General features: G+C 46.1%; 1 protein-coding gene across 2 annotated transcripts in view; it reads left to right on the forward strand.

Moving 5' to 3' along the window:
* Positions 1 to 15,909, forward strand: part of LAMC2 (laminin subunit gamma 2) — a 58,094-nt gene that overhangs the window by 23,107 nt on the left and 19,078 nt on the right. For both annotated transcript variants that reach the window (XM_040446548.1, XM_040446547.1), the window contains exons 4-9: positions 6,540 to 6,675; positions 9,641 to 9,739; positions 11,877 to 12,013; positions 12,748 to 12,870; positions 14,290 to 14,479; positions 15,464 to 15,576. In XM_040446548.1, the coding sequence (XP_040302482.1) occupies positions 6,540 to 6,675; positions 9,641 to 9,739; positions 11,877 to 12,013; positions 12,748 to 12,870; positions 14,290 to 14,479; positions 15,464 to 15,576 (798 nt within the window). The remainder of the gene's footprint in view (positions 1 to 6,539; positions 6,676 to 9,640; positions 9,740 to 11,876; positions 12,014 to 12,747; positions 12,871 to 14,289; positions 14,480 to 15,463; positions 15,577 to 15,909) is intronic.

The raw sequence follows: 15,909 nt of genomic DNA on the forward strand, positions 1-15,909 counted from the left end.
AACAGCTTAATGAACGTAAAAATGGGCAGGTTTTGGTCTAGCCAGGAGATGCCGGTAGAGTGTGTTGGAGAGAATTACAGAACACTGGGGATGACCCCAGGCTGATGCAGACCCAAATTCCAGCAAACACTTCCCAGTTCACCAAACTTGCGGTTACGGTGTGTTTGAGTCCAATTTGCTCAGCTTTGTGGCATAGGGTCAGCATCCAGAATCTTTTGGATTTAGCAATTCTTGTGAATTAATTTTTTTTTATGAAGTTCTTTAAAAGTTATTCCATGTTAGTGGGCATTCAACCCTTCTGAAAAGCCCAGAACCCTTTAGGATATGCAGCTTCATTGTGAGTCACTGGAGTTGTGTCATCCCAGCAAGACGATCAGCGAGAATGTAATTAGAAACTTAATTAACTTAGCTGGAGAGCCTGGCCTGAAGTCAAGGTTATTAGTCCGTACAGTAGACAAGGAGGCTGCCGCGTGGCTGAGAGATGGTAATGAAGGATTTGCCGCACCATCTCTTTTTCACTCGAGTCCATTGCTCGCCCAGCATCCATGAGCCTGGCTTTTTCTTTGCTTTTGGGGAGTATACATCCCAGGCTCAGTGTGAACATCTTGGTAGACAGAGGAGGAGCCCAACAATGAGTTATAGCTTATATGATCGCTAACATGCATTACCCACTTTCTCTGTGCCAGGCACTTTGCTAGATGCTTTCATCCAGCAATTAATTTAATCTTCACAAATAACCATATGAAGAGGGTGCTATTATTATGTCCATTTTACGGATGAGGTGGCAGGGCCTTAGAGAGGGGGGTGAAGAAATTTGTTGAAGGTTGTGTAGCTAGGTGGCCAGCCCCAGGTGCACTGACATCAAAGATGGTAATGTAAAGACTAGTGGTGGGTTTTGGAGCCAGAGAGCCTGGGTTCAAATCTTGGTACTTCCGCTTCTGCTGTGTCATTCCGGGCATGTCCCTTCACCACTTGCTGCCCCTGTGTCCCCATCTGTAGAAGGGGGACATCATGCTCTTCCCACCACAGGATTGTGTGAGAATTGTGTTAAGCACGTGGTAGACAACTCAGTAAATTGTAGTTGATTTTTCTTTTTTTTAATTAGGACAGATCAGTGTGGCAGTTTCCTGGGACACTGGCTTTTTTAAGTTACATTCTACTTTAGAAGGAATGCTGTCAAGGCCATATATTTGGTCTGAAACTATTAGCATTTTATTTTCTTATTAATATCCTGAAATTGGCAGTGAACTTTTCAAATGTCTTTTAAAGAGTGGGGAAAGGGAGGCCTAGAGGAGCTGATGGCCTCCAGTCCTCTAACAAGCAATTGCAAAAGCTAAAGTTATAATCCAGAGTTCTGATGGAGAACTATTCTCTTATTCCTTCCATATGAACAAATAAAGCATCAGAATGCTGTTCTTTTATCCCCAACATCAGACAATTAGATGTCCAGGAAAAGCTTCATGGATCTTATTTCCTAAGATCTGGGTAGTGCTTTATATTTTTCCAGAATATTTTTATATGCTATATCTTCTTCAGTGTTCATAACAACTTGACAACCTGCAGGTGTTAGCACGCTCCACCCACCCACTGTTATGGACACGAAGAAGGTGACGTTCTAGAGACTGACCTGCGAGCCTGAGTGGCATCTCAGTGACAGAGACGGTTCCCACCCTGTGCCATCTCCCACGACACTGTGGCTGCCCAGATTCCTAGCCCAGTGGCACAAATTTAATTCCCTGTGGGATTTCTCAGTCTCCCAATCAGCCAGAAGATATACATCACCTAAAAGGGAATTTATCATATATTCAATCTCAAAATGAAGAACACACCTTACCAAAAAATGCAATCATTCCGTGTATGGTGAATGAAGCCAACAGCATCAGTAATCCCCAAAGTGGTCACAGATTTTGGATGTCACATCAGTTTCTCATAAATATAGCAGCCAGGCTTATTTTTAGGTGATGACTTTGTGGGTTCAGCAACAGGGCTGAGTTCTCCTCAACTCTTATAACCACGTGTGTAAAAGCCCTGAAAACCTTTTGCAAATATTTTGAAATTCACTGTACATACATGTGGTTTTTTCTTTCCATGACACCTAAGTTCTTGAGACCTGTATGGACATCAAGGATACTGGCCTTGTTCTCTTAATTATTATTTACATATTTATGATCCTGACAATGGATTACTCATAATACAACATTTTGGTTATTATTGAAAACATGCCTTAACTTTTCTTAATGTTTTATTTTTGAGAGAGAGAGAGAGAGAGAGGCAGGCAGACGCAGAATCCGAAGTGGGACTTGAACTCATGAACTGTGAGATCATGACCTAAGCCAAAGTCGGACGCTTAACTGAGCCACCCAGGTGTCCCAAAACAGGTCTTAACTTATAATTCTTAAATTCTTGTTACTTTAAAATACAAGTATGTGTGTGTGTGTGTGTATAAAGGGTTCTCAAACGGACATACCCTCTTGTTTACTATTTATCAAAAAAATTTAACATTTTTGAGACAAACAGCACAAGCAGGGGAGGGGCAGAGAGAGAGAGAGAGAGACAGACAGACAGACAGACACACAGAATCCAAAGCAGGCTCCAGGCTCCAAACTGTCAGCACAGAGCCTGATGCAGGGCTCAAACCCATGAACAGTGAGATCATGACCTGAGCTGAAGTCGAACGCTCAACTGACTGAGCCACCCAGGTGCCCCTTAATTTGCTATTTTTTAAGTAGTAATCATTTTAGAATAACTTCTTGAACCCTCAGATGCACAGAAACTATAGAAGCCCTAAAAGAGCTTATTGGGACACAAAACAGGAAGCTATTTTGTTCTTTCAACCCAGTTATTCACAATCCCTAAAAGCAACTCACAATGTAGGAATTGGGACAAGGGTTTTTATTTTAATGAGAAACTTTGAAAACCCAGTGCTATTACTTTGGCAGTTTTAGAATGTGAAATAAAGTAGTCACTTTCACAGTAAGGACCCGTGCACATGTCTGTGTCAAGGTTTGCGGGAGGCCTTGAGATAGCAGTGTAAACTACATTCTTCCAGGGCCCATTACGTGCGAGACACTAAATTAGGCCTTTATATATTTTAGTTCAAAGTCTTGTAACAGCTCCATGAGGCATAGGCTGTTACCCTCACTTAAAATAAGCGATGAGTAAGCAGTTTACCCAAGGACACAGAGCTAAGTGGCAGAGCTGGTTTTGAAGGGAGAGTTGTTGGATTTCAAAGTCTGGGCACTTTGACCCCCAGTTTCTAGAGCAGAATTCTCTAGATAATGTCCTGTAGAGCACAGTGTTCAAGATAATAGACGTGGCCTGTAAGAATGTCAAATAATGGTTGGAAACACTGGCCTTAAGAGTTAAACAAGCGTCATGCCTACTGAATGAAGTTATAAGTCTCTGAAAGGCCTAGAGTGTACCATTTCCCGAACTCTTTTGAACATATAATGCCTATTTTCATGACAGCATTAATTTCCCTCAGAACAGTGTTTTGTAGAATAACCATTTTGGTCTATGTAGGCCAGAGTCCAAAGCAAAGTACAGTCTTTTCCATTTTCTAAGAATAACTCATTTCTGAAAAATTACTGCAGGGAGAATTTAAAAAAATTTTTTCACATTTATTTTTGAGACACAAAGACAGCACAAGGCGGGGAGGGGCAGAGAGACACTGAGACACAGAACCTGAAGCAGGCTCCATGCTATGAGCGGTCAGCACAGAGCCTGACCCGGGGCTCGAACCCACAAACTGCGAGATCATGACCTGAGCCGAAATGGACGCCCAACCGATGGAGCCACCCAGGCACCCCTGCAGGGAGAATGGTCTTAAGTCAAAAGCGTGATTTCCATAAATTGGAATGGAGAAAAAAAAAATGTGTTTCTGAACCCATCAACACCCATTTGTGTTAAACAAAGAAAACAACTAATTGTATTAAAGAGATGTCTTGGGGCTCCTGAGTGGCTCAGGACTTCGGCTCAGGTCATGATCTCACCATTTGTGGGTTTGAGCCCTGCGTCAGGCTCTGTCCTGACAGTTTGGAGCCTGGAGCCTGCAGCCTGCTTTGGATTCCCTCTCTCCCTTTCTCTCCCTCTGCCCCTCCCCTTGCTCGCATTCTGTCTCTCAAAAATAAACATTTAGTGTTTTTTTTAAATAAAGAGGGATGTCTCCTGTTGAATGTTACTTATCAGAGCATAATTCAAAAAGCAGCTTTCCTTCTTAGCTGTGTTGGCTGACAGCTTGTAGAGTAGAAGGGCCCCTTCAAGCTTTACAGAGTTGACATGGGGTCTTCCACCAGCTCTGAGTGTGACTGATGTTGTTCATGTTCCACAGATGGCATGAAAACCTTTATGTAGGTGCAGAGCCAATACCTTTATCGATCTGAATCGTATCTACCAGTGAATTAAAAATTCAAATAACCGATTAGAAAGAAAGGAGCAACTGGTTAGTGTCCTGTCGGCTTGGTACCAGCTACTACGGTCCGCTGAGACAGGCGGATTATTTGATCATTCTGCCAGCACAGGGAAATCGTCAAGTAGAGGAGGTACACTTCTCACCACCTTCCTGCTCAGCTTTTGCTACCCTTGACCCTCTCCCAACAGCCCCGACCTCTTTCATGGCGTACATGGTTTCATCCGACAGATTTCTGGGCATCTCCTCTACGTCAGGCTCTGTCCTGGGCACTGGGGACAGCAGGGAACACAGACTGAGGGAATCCTGAGGAAGCAGGACTATGGTAGTGGTGGGATGGAGATTTTAGATTTGGGGATCCAAGAAGATTTCACTAGAGAAGTAGTAGTAACTCAGGACCGGAGAGCCAAGGATGGGCCAATCAGGGGACGCTCTGGGGAAGGAGGGTTCCAGGCCAGGGGAGCAGCAAGTGCAGGTGCCTGAGGAGAGAAGCAGTCTGGCACGTTCTACCAGCAAGGCTGGGGGGCTGGGAGTCAAGGGAAGGAAGGAGAGGTTGAGTCTTGTGGGCCATGATATAGTTTGCATTTTATGCTGCTTACAGTGGGGAGCCACCAGAGGACTAAACAGATGAGTAATGTGATCGGAATTCAATTTTTAAATGTTTAATGTTTATTTTGAGAGAGGAAGAACACGCAAGTAGAAGGGAAGGGCAGGGGATGAGGGGGATGACAGAATCCCAAGCAGGCTGTGTGCAGTCAGCCCAGAGCCGGACATGGGGCTCAAACCCATGAACTGTGAGATCATGACCTGAGCCAAAAATCAAGAGTTGGACACTTAACCAACTGAACCACCCATTTAAAAATAAATTCCATTTTTTTAAATGTTTTATTTTTGAGAGACAGAGCATGAGCCGGGGTGGGGGCATGTGCAGAGACAGAGGGAGAGACAGAATCCGAAGCAGGCTCCAGGCTCCGAGCTGTCAGCACAGAGCTTGATGCAAGGCTCGAGCCCATGGAACTGTGAGATCATGACCTGAGCCAAAGTTGGATGCTTAACTGACTGAGCCACCCAGGCACCCCAAGATGAATTCCATTTTTTTTTTAATTTTTTTTTCAACGTTTATTTATTTTTGCCACAGAGAGAGACAGAGCATGAACAGGGGAGGGGCAGAGAGACAGGGAGACACAGAATCGGAAACAGGCTCCAGGCTCCGAGCCATCAGCCCAGAGCCTGACGCGAGGCTCGAACTCACGGACCTCGAGATCGTGACCTGGCTGAAGTCGGACGCTTAACCGACTGCGCCACCCAGGCGCCCCGATGAATTCCATTTTTAAAGGAGGATGAGAGGAGAGAAAGGAGACAAGGATGGAGGCCGGGAAGAGAGAGTGGGAGGCCGGGTCCTGGGAGAAAAGACAGAGGCTCGAACTGTGGCGGGGGAAGGGAAGGCAGTGAGAATGGAGAAGAGTCCGGCTTCCATAGTGGCACAGTTGCTGTCCTCAGCACCGTTCTCTCAGCAACGCTCAGTCAGAGGGCCCGCTGACCAGTACGAGCACGTCTGTACAAAACTGATCACAGGGCAAATGCCGTATGTACTAAGCAGGTACGATGCACGGGGAAGGGGAGATAGCACCAAGGACGAGAATGTCTTCCGCTCTGGGTAGGTACAGATTTTAGATTAGGAAGCCTCTTCACACTCAAGAATCACACTGTTCAAGCATGGACACTTAAAATACAGCTTTTGCCTGCCAGGAATAAGGGAAGACGTTGCTCACTTTCTCCTACCGACTCTCTTTGAGGAGGCTGATGTGCTCAAATTTTTCCTCTTCTTGAGATCTCCAGGATTCAACTTACAAGGCAGTGGCCTACACACTAATGTTCAAATCAGAACAGATACTAAGTAAAAATGCCTGCCTTCAAGAGTAATTTCCGCTTCTTCGCCTGAAGAAGCCATCCTTGGCCGTGAAACCTTGCCCCGGTGGGTGGACATGTACTCAGACAACGTGGAATTATTAGCGGCAACAGGTGGTGGATATTCCTTGTGCTCCCACGGGGCCACACAGTTGTTTCCTAATGCCAAATAGATTATTTCCTTTTCTTCTTCCCTTTCCCCCCCGACCCCATCGGGTTACAGGTGCTCTCAGCGCTCGATGTGACAACTCTGGACGGTGCAGCTGTAAACCAGGTGTGACAGGAGACAGGTGTGACCGGTGTCTGCCAGGCTTCCACACACTCACCGATGCTGGGTGTACCCAGGACCAGAGGCCACTGTAAGCACCTGCACCCACTACTGCAGCTTCTGCCATGAGTGATGACAATGACCGTAACATCAGTGGCCACTTTACTGAGTACTAACTGTGTGCCAAACGCTGCTTGAGGACTTCATGTGGGTTATGGCACGTGATCCTCACAATAACCCTTGGAGGCTGGGATTAGCTCATGTTAAAGACAGAAATTTGCCCCCCAGGAGGTTAAGTTTGCCCAATATTACTGGTGAGGGTGGACTAATATTTAGGCCCAGAGTTTTGGCTCTGGCACCCACGTTCTCCACCCTGAGGATTGCCCACAGTTTAGATGAACCAGGATGGAGGTAAAGAGTCCTTCAGATTCTTACCTGGGACCCATTTCGACCCAACATGAACTGGGCTAGAGAAATTTTTCTGCACTATTTTATTCCTATAGTTTGAAGAGGGACGGAGGACGCTTCAGAGGCTTTTCTGGAAGAGGAGGGAGCACACATTATCAGTCACCTAAGCAGTCCACAGAGCTGCAGAGCCAGCAGACAGACACTAGGGGAAGGGGAGCTTGGCAGGGAAGCCATTAGCTAGGGGGTGCCCACAGAGGATCATTTCCCGTTTGCCCCCTTTTCCAGCACCTTGCCCGTGGGAGAACACCCTCCAGCCATGCTTGTACCGGCCTGGTGACCACTGTCCCAAGTCCTCTCACCCGTTGGGCCTCCACACAGACTGTTCTCTTCCGGCCTTCCCTGCCCCTTTTACATGGTCTTCAGAGACCCTTCCCTCAGTCCAGTGTCCCTTTGGAAATGCTTTATGAAATATGAAGTCGATCATATCATTTTGCTTGCAACCCTCCAGTAGCTCCCTTTCCCACTCCGAAGGAGACGAACTTCTTATGCAGGCCCAGCAGGGCCCTACAACATCCTCTGCCCTCTGTGCCGTCAGCAGTGAGCTCTCCCTGGCTTTCTCACCCCTCTCCCCCGGCCCCCTGCACTCCAGCCCTACCAGCCTGCCTTCCCTTCTTCAGAGGAGCTAAGCCAAGCGATCTTGGACCTGGCCTAGAGCACTCCCGCTTCCTGCAGGGCCACAGGGAGTTTCACAGGCTCCGTCCTCACCTCATCCACTCTCCACAGAAGCCTTTCCACCTTCTGTGTTCTGACTATTGTCACTTCACATCCCTCATTTTCTTTACGTATTTGTCTCTCCCACTAGACTGGAAGCTCCATGTCGGCTTTGTCTTGTTCACTACTGCGTTCCCAGTGCCCAGAGCGGGGGGGGGAGGCACACAGGCTGTGCTCCTGCTTGGCTCCAGCTGGCCTTATGCTCCACTGCCATCGTTGTTCAAGCTCTGCCCTGCCTTGAGACTCCTAGAGACCAGGACCCCATTTCTTAGTGTCTCTGGTGCTTAGCAACCACTAGATGTTGTATGTTTGTCAGAGGGTCCAGTTAGTCATGTGGTGGGGCTAAGGACAGGAGGGGACCCTTGCAAGTGAAAGATCCACTTTCCCACACTGGGGAAGGGACCTTCAGGGAGCCTGACAGGACCTGGAATCTGATTGGATGAGAAATGTGAGGGGGTGAGGGGAGTCCAATCCAGGCTTGGGTAGGATTTGGATGGGATCAAAGGGAAGTCAGAAGAGGAACAGAACAGTAGGGAAAAGGCAGCATATTTGGCTTTAGACCCACAATATAGGCACATATGACTACGTGCCCATCTGAGTGACACTAGTTACTAGCCAAAGCACTGGTCTGCACGAGACAGATTGCATCAAAATTAAATGGAAACATTGACTCCACTGAGAATGTCTTGCAAAAAAGGAAAAAAACCACCACCAAACTCGGCAATTCCACTCCTAGAAATACACTCAAGAAATATGAAAACATCCATCTCTGCATAGAAACTTGTACACAAATGTTTGTAGCATTATTCATGATAGCTAAACCCAAATGTCCATCACCTGTTGAATGGATGAACAAAATGTCTATCCATATGACAGAACTGTATTCAGCCATAAAAAATTGATACCTGGATGAACCTTGAAAACATACTAAGTGAAAGAAGCCAAACACAAAAAGGCCGAAGATTGTAGGATTCCATTTACAGATAATGTTTAGAGCAGGCAGATCTATAGAGACAGCAGGTGGATTTGTGGTTGCCTGGGCTGGGGGGGAAGGAAGTGGAGGGTGATTGCTAAGGGCACAGGTTTTTTTGTTTGGTTTTTTTTTTTTTTTTTTGGAGTGATGGGAATGTTCTAAAATGGAGATGGTTGTATAATTCTGAGAACCTACTAAAAGCCATTGAATTGTACATTAAAATTTTTTTAATGTTTTTGAGAGAGAGAGCACAAGGAAGGGGCAGAGAGAGAGAGAGAGACAGACAGAATCTAAAAGCAGGCTCCAGGCTCTGAGCGGTTAGCACAGAGCCCGGAGCGGGGCTCGAACCCACTAGCTGTGAGATCATGATCTGAGCCAAAGTTAGATGCTCAACCGACTGAGCTGCCCAGGCGCCCCTTCAGTTGTACATTTTAAATTGCATGGAATGAGAATTGTGTCTTGATAGGAGTATTAGCAAGAGAAAGAGCTATTAAATACAATACCAAGCAGATGGGATCAGTCCTGATGAAAGCAGTCATCACTGAATCAAGCAATAGAGAAGCAAAGGACGAGAAAGCGACTGAACCAGTCAACCAAACCAAGCCAAACTACCCAGCTTAGTGAGGAATTTGGTTCACATTCTGGCGCAATCCCCTTCTCTCCTTAGGGCTGGGTAGCAGACAGTTCACGGACTGGCTGTCGCCATCAGAGGAGCAGGAACACAGACAAATGAGCCCTTACGGGGTCTGCGAGAGATTAGCACCCATAAAGATGGCTGAGGGAGGCATCAGGGAAGATGAAAAACTTACGTTGCTGACATTTGCTTGTGAGCCCCTGATCTTTAGGTGTGTGGTTGAGAAGCCCTTGGAAACACACCCCTCATTTTCTTTTTCTTCTTTCCCAGAGACTCCAAGTGTGACTGCGAGCCAGCTGGCATCTCGGGGCCCTGTGACGAAGGCCGCTGCGTCTGCAAGCCAGCTGTCACCGGAGAGCGCTGTGATAGGTGTGTGTAGCCGTGGCCCTTCAGACACAGCAGGGAGGGAGAGTCTCCCGGCAACTAGCATGAGGCTTTATCCTCCGAGTGTGGTTGTGGAAAAGGGACACTTAAATGCTGAGGACCTCGGTCCTGCCCTCTGTCCTCAAAAACTTGCCTTTTAAAAAAATACCACGGAGCCCCCGAGTCTCACTGGACTCTATGCTCTTGCCATGGGCCCCTTCTGTTTACAAGGGCCGCAGAGGCACAGGGCCCCAGTGAGTCCCCTTGCCAGCTGACTCCGAATCCTAGGTGCTCCCATATAAGGTGGTATGCAGTGAGGTCACATGACTCAGCTGGGTCCCAGAAAAGACCTGGCCTAATCAAGCACGTTGGGAAAATGCTTGTAAGAGGAAAGATCTCCGTGTATGGCCATATAGAACCATCGTGTGCAGAAAAGGAGCCGCCCAGGGGCAGAACAGTGGTTACATGCACACACATGAGCCGGGAGACGTACGAGCCCGTTGGGCCCCAAGCCATGTTGGGGCAGGTGGCACAGTAAACAGTGATCCACCCTCAGTTGCTGCTTGCAAGATATTCCTTAAGGACAGACTGCCCAGACTTCTAAAACTCTTCTCTCCTTTAAGATTGTTGTGAGCTGAGTGCTGTGAGGCTGGCCCAAGAGGTAAAGGCGGTAAAGGCTTTCTTCTCATTTCCTTAAAGTAAAGAAAGCAGTTCTTTGCCATTCTGACAATCACTTATACCTGGGCAGAGAAAATTCCAGATACATTCCCAGCTTGTGTTTTCAGGGAGTTCCTTGGGGCTGAGGTGGGGGTATGGAAAAGAGGAGTCACTTGTTGAAAGGTTTTTAAGTTCGAAGTGTAGGACAGAAATAGAAAAGCACATACCATTCACCAATTGATTCTAAGAAACAGACCTTCACTAAAAATTTGCCATCTCAACTGACGACACCCTCCCTTTCTAGAAGTGACCACTATTCCGACCTGTGTAATTGCTTCCTTCCTCTTCTTCATAAGTTATTACCCAAGTACGTCCCTAAACACTGTTTAGTTTTGCCTGATTTCCCTCAGTTCCTTCCCCTCACTTTCTGTGCCCCTCCCTTCCTTCCAATCCCTTTTAACCTACAGGTTTCGTCCACAGAAACCATATTTTTTTTTAAGCCTTTGCTCTCTAGAGAAAAAAGAATGCTTATTTACAGCTATTCTCTGAAGCATTTACTGTTCACAGCCAACCTGCTCTTCTGTGATTTTGCACAACGAACAGACTCCCAACACAGGGTCCCATGGATTAGACCACATGACTTAGAGGCAGATGTACCTGGTTTGAATCTTGCCTCAGTCACCTACCAGCTGTAGGACCTCGAACAAGTTTCTTAACCTCCCTGACCTGGGTGTCTTCATCGAAGAACATTGGAAATAAGTGCTAAATAAATGATAGTTGAAACTATTATTTCATGTAGAAGGATGTAACTAACTCAAATGGAGAAACAAGTCCTCCCCAGTTTTTCCTTCTTCTCTGTGACCCCAACATCTGCAACTTGCCTGGTAGCTGTGGTCCTCAGAGAAGCTACTGGCAGGTGGGATGCCAGCCTACATCTTGCTTTTGTGGAGAGCCATCCTTCTTTGTCATACCTTCACCTGCCCCTTCCCCTGTGGGCCAGAGCCCAGGTTAAGGGGCAGGGATGGTGGGCAGCACCTGGTATTTCATGCGGGTCAGTACAGCTGAGGGGGTGCTGGGACCCGGGTGTTTGCCTTTCCTTGCCTGGCCTCCAACCTCCCACTCTTTTGCCTCCAAACACTTTCTCTAAGACAGGGCCAGCTCTATACTCTTGCCCTGACTCTTTTTGTCCCGCTCATGTGGCCTCCACTCAATTCCTCAGCACGAATGGAAAAATCACGAAGTTCCCAGACCACCAAGTCAAATGTGATTCTGCTCTACCAGAGGGAAAGTGAATGTTCATGCTGTCTCAGTGGGCGGCTGTGATTGTCCATCAGGTTTGGGAGTGAGGGTGGTACGTGTAACTTAGGATTTCCTAGCTCTGGGAATTAACAGGGCCAGGTGGGAGAGAAAGATCAGTCGTCATGTTCTCTATATGAACTAAGAAGTAACCCATAACATTGTCCCGATTTCTAAAATGCTGCTACAGGTGTCGACCAGGTTACTATCACCTGGATGGGGGAAACCCCGAGGGCTGCACCCAGTGTTTTTGCTATGGGCATTCAGCCAACTGCCACAGCTCTGGAGACTACAGTGTCCATAAAATCATCTCTACTTTCTATCAAGGTAAAGTGTCCTGTTTCTAGAATTCTGTTTTTAATATTGTATAGGGCTTTGTGTTTATACAGACAACCTCCCTCCTCATCATAGCACGGGACTCTTGACTGATCTTTAGCATTTCTTTTCTAGCTTTTAACATACATTATTTGGTCAGGGCAATAAGACAGATCCTAAGGACTTGAAAAAGTCCTACCTGAACAGTTTCCTTATATTAGCACATGAAAAATGTAAAATAACTAAAGAGACCAAATTTTCAGGTCCCTGGCATTTCCCATCTCCATGTATTTTAAAACCACAAAAGAGTCTTTCATTTGGATGGGGGCAGCGGCGGGGGGGGGGGGGCTATGTGATAACTAATACTAATAACACTAACACTGCTTTCACATACATTACATGCAATATATGTGAAATTAGTTACCAAGCTACAAGACACCATAAAAACATAGGGGATGGATAGGATTTCAGCTTAGTTAAGAGGGTCTAATATGTTCAAAGAGAAACTAAGGCCAGAACTTATGTAAATAAAAGTATGAATTACAAGAATCAAACTCAAGTCAAATCAGCTGCGGGGTGGGAGGTGAAGTTGAAGCCCAAGTAGAGAAGGGCACAGGGAAGTGTGGAACTATTAAGAAAACCCCACTAGTTATTCACCTCTAGGACTTTTTGGCAATCAAGTCTTGTCTTGTTCAACTCAATAGATGAAGAGGTTTGTCTGAATGCAGAGTGATTTTGTGTTTTAGATGTTGACGGCTGGAAGGCTGTCCAAAGATATGGGGCTCCTGCAAAGCTGCAGTGGTCACAACGCCATCGAGATGTGTTTAGCTCTGCACGACGATCAGACCCGGTCTACTTTGTAGCTCCTGGTACGTATGGTATTTTTCTTGTAGAATCCAACTTTTAAGACTCGAAGTCATGATAGAAAAATGGAGGTAGAGAATGTGAAAACCGGGTCACTCATTGCTGTTTTGAACACTGTCTCCAGACAATGGTTGGAGCTTCAGCCCTATTGACAAAGTCATGGCACAACAGAACAGGACTGTGTGGGAATGCAAACTAGTACAGCCACTCTGGAAAACAGTATGGGGGGGTTCCTCAAAAAGTTAAAAATAGAACTACCCTATGACCCGGCAATTGCACTAGGTATTCATCCAGCAGATACAGAAGTGATGTTTCAAAGGGGCACATGCACCCCAGTGTTTATAGCAGCACTATAATTATAGCCAATAGCACGACCAATAAGAGCCAAGATGTCCATTGACCAATGCATGAAGATGTGATATATATATTCAATGGAATATTAGTGATAAAAAATGAAATCTTGCCATTTGCAACAACATGGATGGAACTAGAATGTATTATGCTAAAGTCAGGAAGAAGTCAAGGGCAGTCACATGATTTCACTCATGTGAAACTTAAGATACAAAACAGGTGAACATAAGGGAAGGGAAGTAAAAATAATATAAAAACAGAGGGAGACAAACCATAAGGGACTCCTAAATACAGAAAAACTGAGGATTGCTGGTGGCGTGTTGGGTGGTGGGGGGGAAGGGCCAAAGTGGCGAGGGGAATTAAGGAGGACACTGGTTGGGATGAACACTGGCTGTTATACATAAGTGATGAATCACTAAATTCTATTCCTGAAAAAATGTATATGTTTTGATTAAAAAAAAACAGGACTGTATCAGGCAGCCAGAGTCTGGCTGCAGTTCCTACTTTAATCAAGTGGGAAGTTTCTAGGCTTCCCACCAAGACAAAACAGTGGTCAAATCTGTGGACCTACTGAGAAGCAGGTGGAAAAGTGAAAATAAGGCATTGCTCAAAGTTTTAACCCTTTATAAATTAAAATCGTTAACTCACATCAGTTAATATGCAGTATCTAGGCAAGTTGTCCTCTTAACGTTTCTAAATTTCAACTCTCTCAGCTGTCAAATGGGAATAATACCTCCAAGAATTAACACCAAATGTAACGATGTCTGAACTATGAAGTGTATGTAACAGAGGGTACTATTGCCAACATACCTCGGATCTTCATACATCATCTAATAAGTGGAATGGTCTTATAACGAGGCCCTTTTAGCATTTTAGTAACGAACCCTCCTTTGTAACCAATAGCAGTACAGCCATGTCTGTGAGCTGGCTCTTCTGGAAGGGTGGTCTGGGGCAGGGCGATACACTGGCAAACACAGGACTCCCACAGAAATCAACATTCATGCCAAACTTGCTTGCTCGTTTGCTTCTCCAGCTTCACACTGATCTCAATCTTTTCAAATTCTGTTTCATAGCCAAATTTCTTGGGAATCAACAGGTGAGCTATGGGCAAACCCTGTCCTTTGACTACCGTGTGGACAGGGGAGGCAGACACCCATCTGCTCACGATGTGATCCTGGAAGGTGCTGGTCTGCGGGTCACAGCTCCCTTGATGCCACGTGGCAAGACACTGCCATGTGGGATCACCAAGACTTACATGTTCAGGTAAGAGTGACTACACACAGGTCAAACACCAAAACTGATTGAAGTCCAGTTCCTTTGTTCATTTAACAAGCTTTTCTGAGCACCTTTCACGTACCAGACATGGTATTATATACAGAAACAGGATGTGCTTCCTGCCCTGAAGCCCCTGACAAGCTAACGGGAGAAAAAACAAACAGTATTACAGTGTGGCTTGAAAGTGACCAGATGGACAAGGTGGGCACAGATATTTTGAACAGAGGAGACACATATAACCCACACTGGAGTGGTCACGGACAGCTTCCCAAGAACATGACACATGAACAGTTTTCTAAGGAAAGAAGGAGGGGTTGGGGGAAGGTTAGCCAGGCAGAGGCAGTTAAGTCATGCTCGAGGAGGTTTTGTGCAGTAGGAAATTCTAAGCAGTGATGCATGAGTGAAGTGTGGAGTTGGGGACAGGAATACGGTGAGAAGTGAGGTCAGGGAATGAAACAGAAGGGGTAGGGTTGTTTCTGGAACACAAACCAAAATCTGAAAGATGAGCGCAGGGGCTGGTGATCTGATGCAGCCAGATACTGTAATGATCAATCAAGACGTGGGCAGTGGAGAACGTGAAAGCGGACTCTTGGAGAGAGTAAGTGAAATGTGCTAAGTCATTTAAAACCAAAAGCTAATGGCAGCTCCCTTGAGGGTCAGGGCTTCTTGAACTCGGAGATGTTCCTGATACTAAGTTTTGTGTGGCCAAGAATAGGAAGTGGGCTCTGAAGACTTGGACCCTCACCGGATGCCATGAGCCCTGGAGCTGGGCTTCCAACACTGAGGTGCCCTCCATCACTGCCTCCCCCCGCGGAGGGAGGAAACTCCCAAGTTCATGCCTATAAAGATGCAGCTACCCATCCTTCGTCCCCCTGGTTAGGCAGGACTGTGAAGGGGCTTAGCTGTTCCCACATTCTTGGGTGTATTTTGATAAGAGTTGGATTCTTAAGCTTTTGGCTTTAAATCCTGCAGGTTAAATGAACGCCCAAGCAGTAACTGGAGCCCCCAGCTGAGTTACTTTGAGTATCGGAGGTTACTGCGTAACCTCACGGCCCTGCGGATCCGAGCTACCTATGGAGAATACAGTAAGCGATGAAGGGAAATGAATTCTTTAGGTTTTGTTTCAGGATGGTTTATGATCAAGTCTCTGGGTCTAAATTTTCACATTCTAGAAGTTACAAGTAATGTTTGTCTAAAAGAAGGTTAACACTAATGAAGAATGAAATGATGCTACTACTTTGCTTAAAAGAGCCTCCAGATTTAGGTGAAAGCGGACTTGAAGAGGATCTGCAACAATTGGGCATGTTCCCTTAGGCTAGACAATGGCGTCCACAACGAGCCCTCTATTCCTGGAATTCCTTTGGGATTATACTCAGGGCTACCATGTTCAGACATCACGTTTATTCTGTTACTTTTAT

Source organism: Herpailurus yagouaroundi, unplaced genomic scaffold, assembly GCF_014898765.1.
Source record: "Herpailurus yagouaroundi ecotype Mexico unplaced genomic scaffold, PumYag 195, whole genome shotgun sequence".
NCBI lineage: Eukaryota > Metazoa > Chordata > Mammalia > Carnivora > Felidae > Herpailurus > Herpailurus yagouaroundi.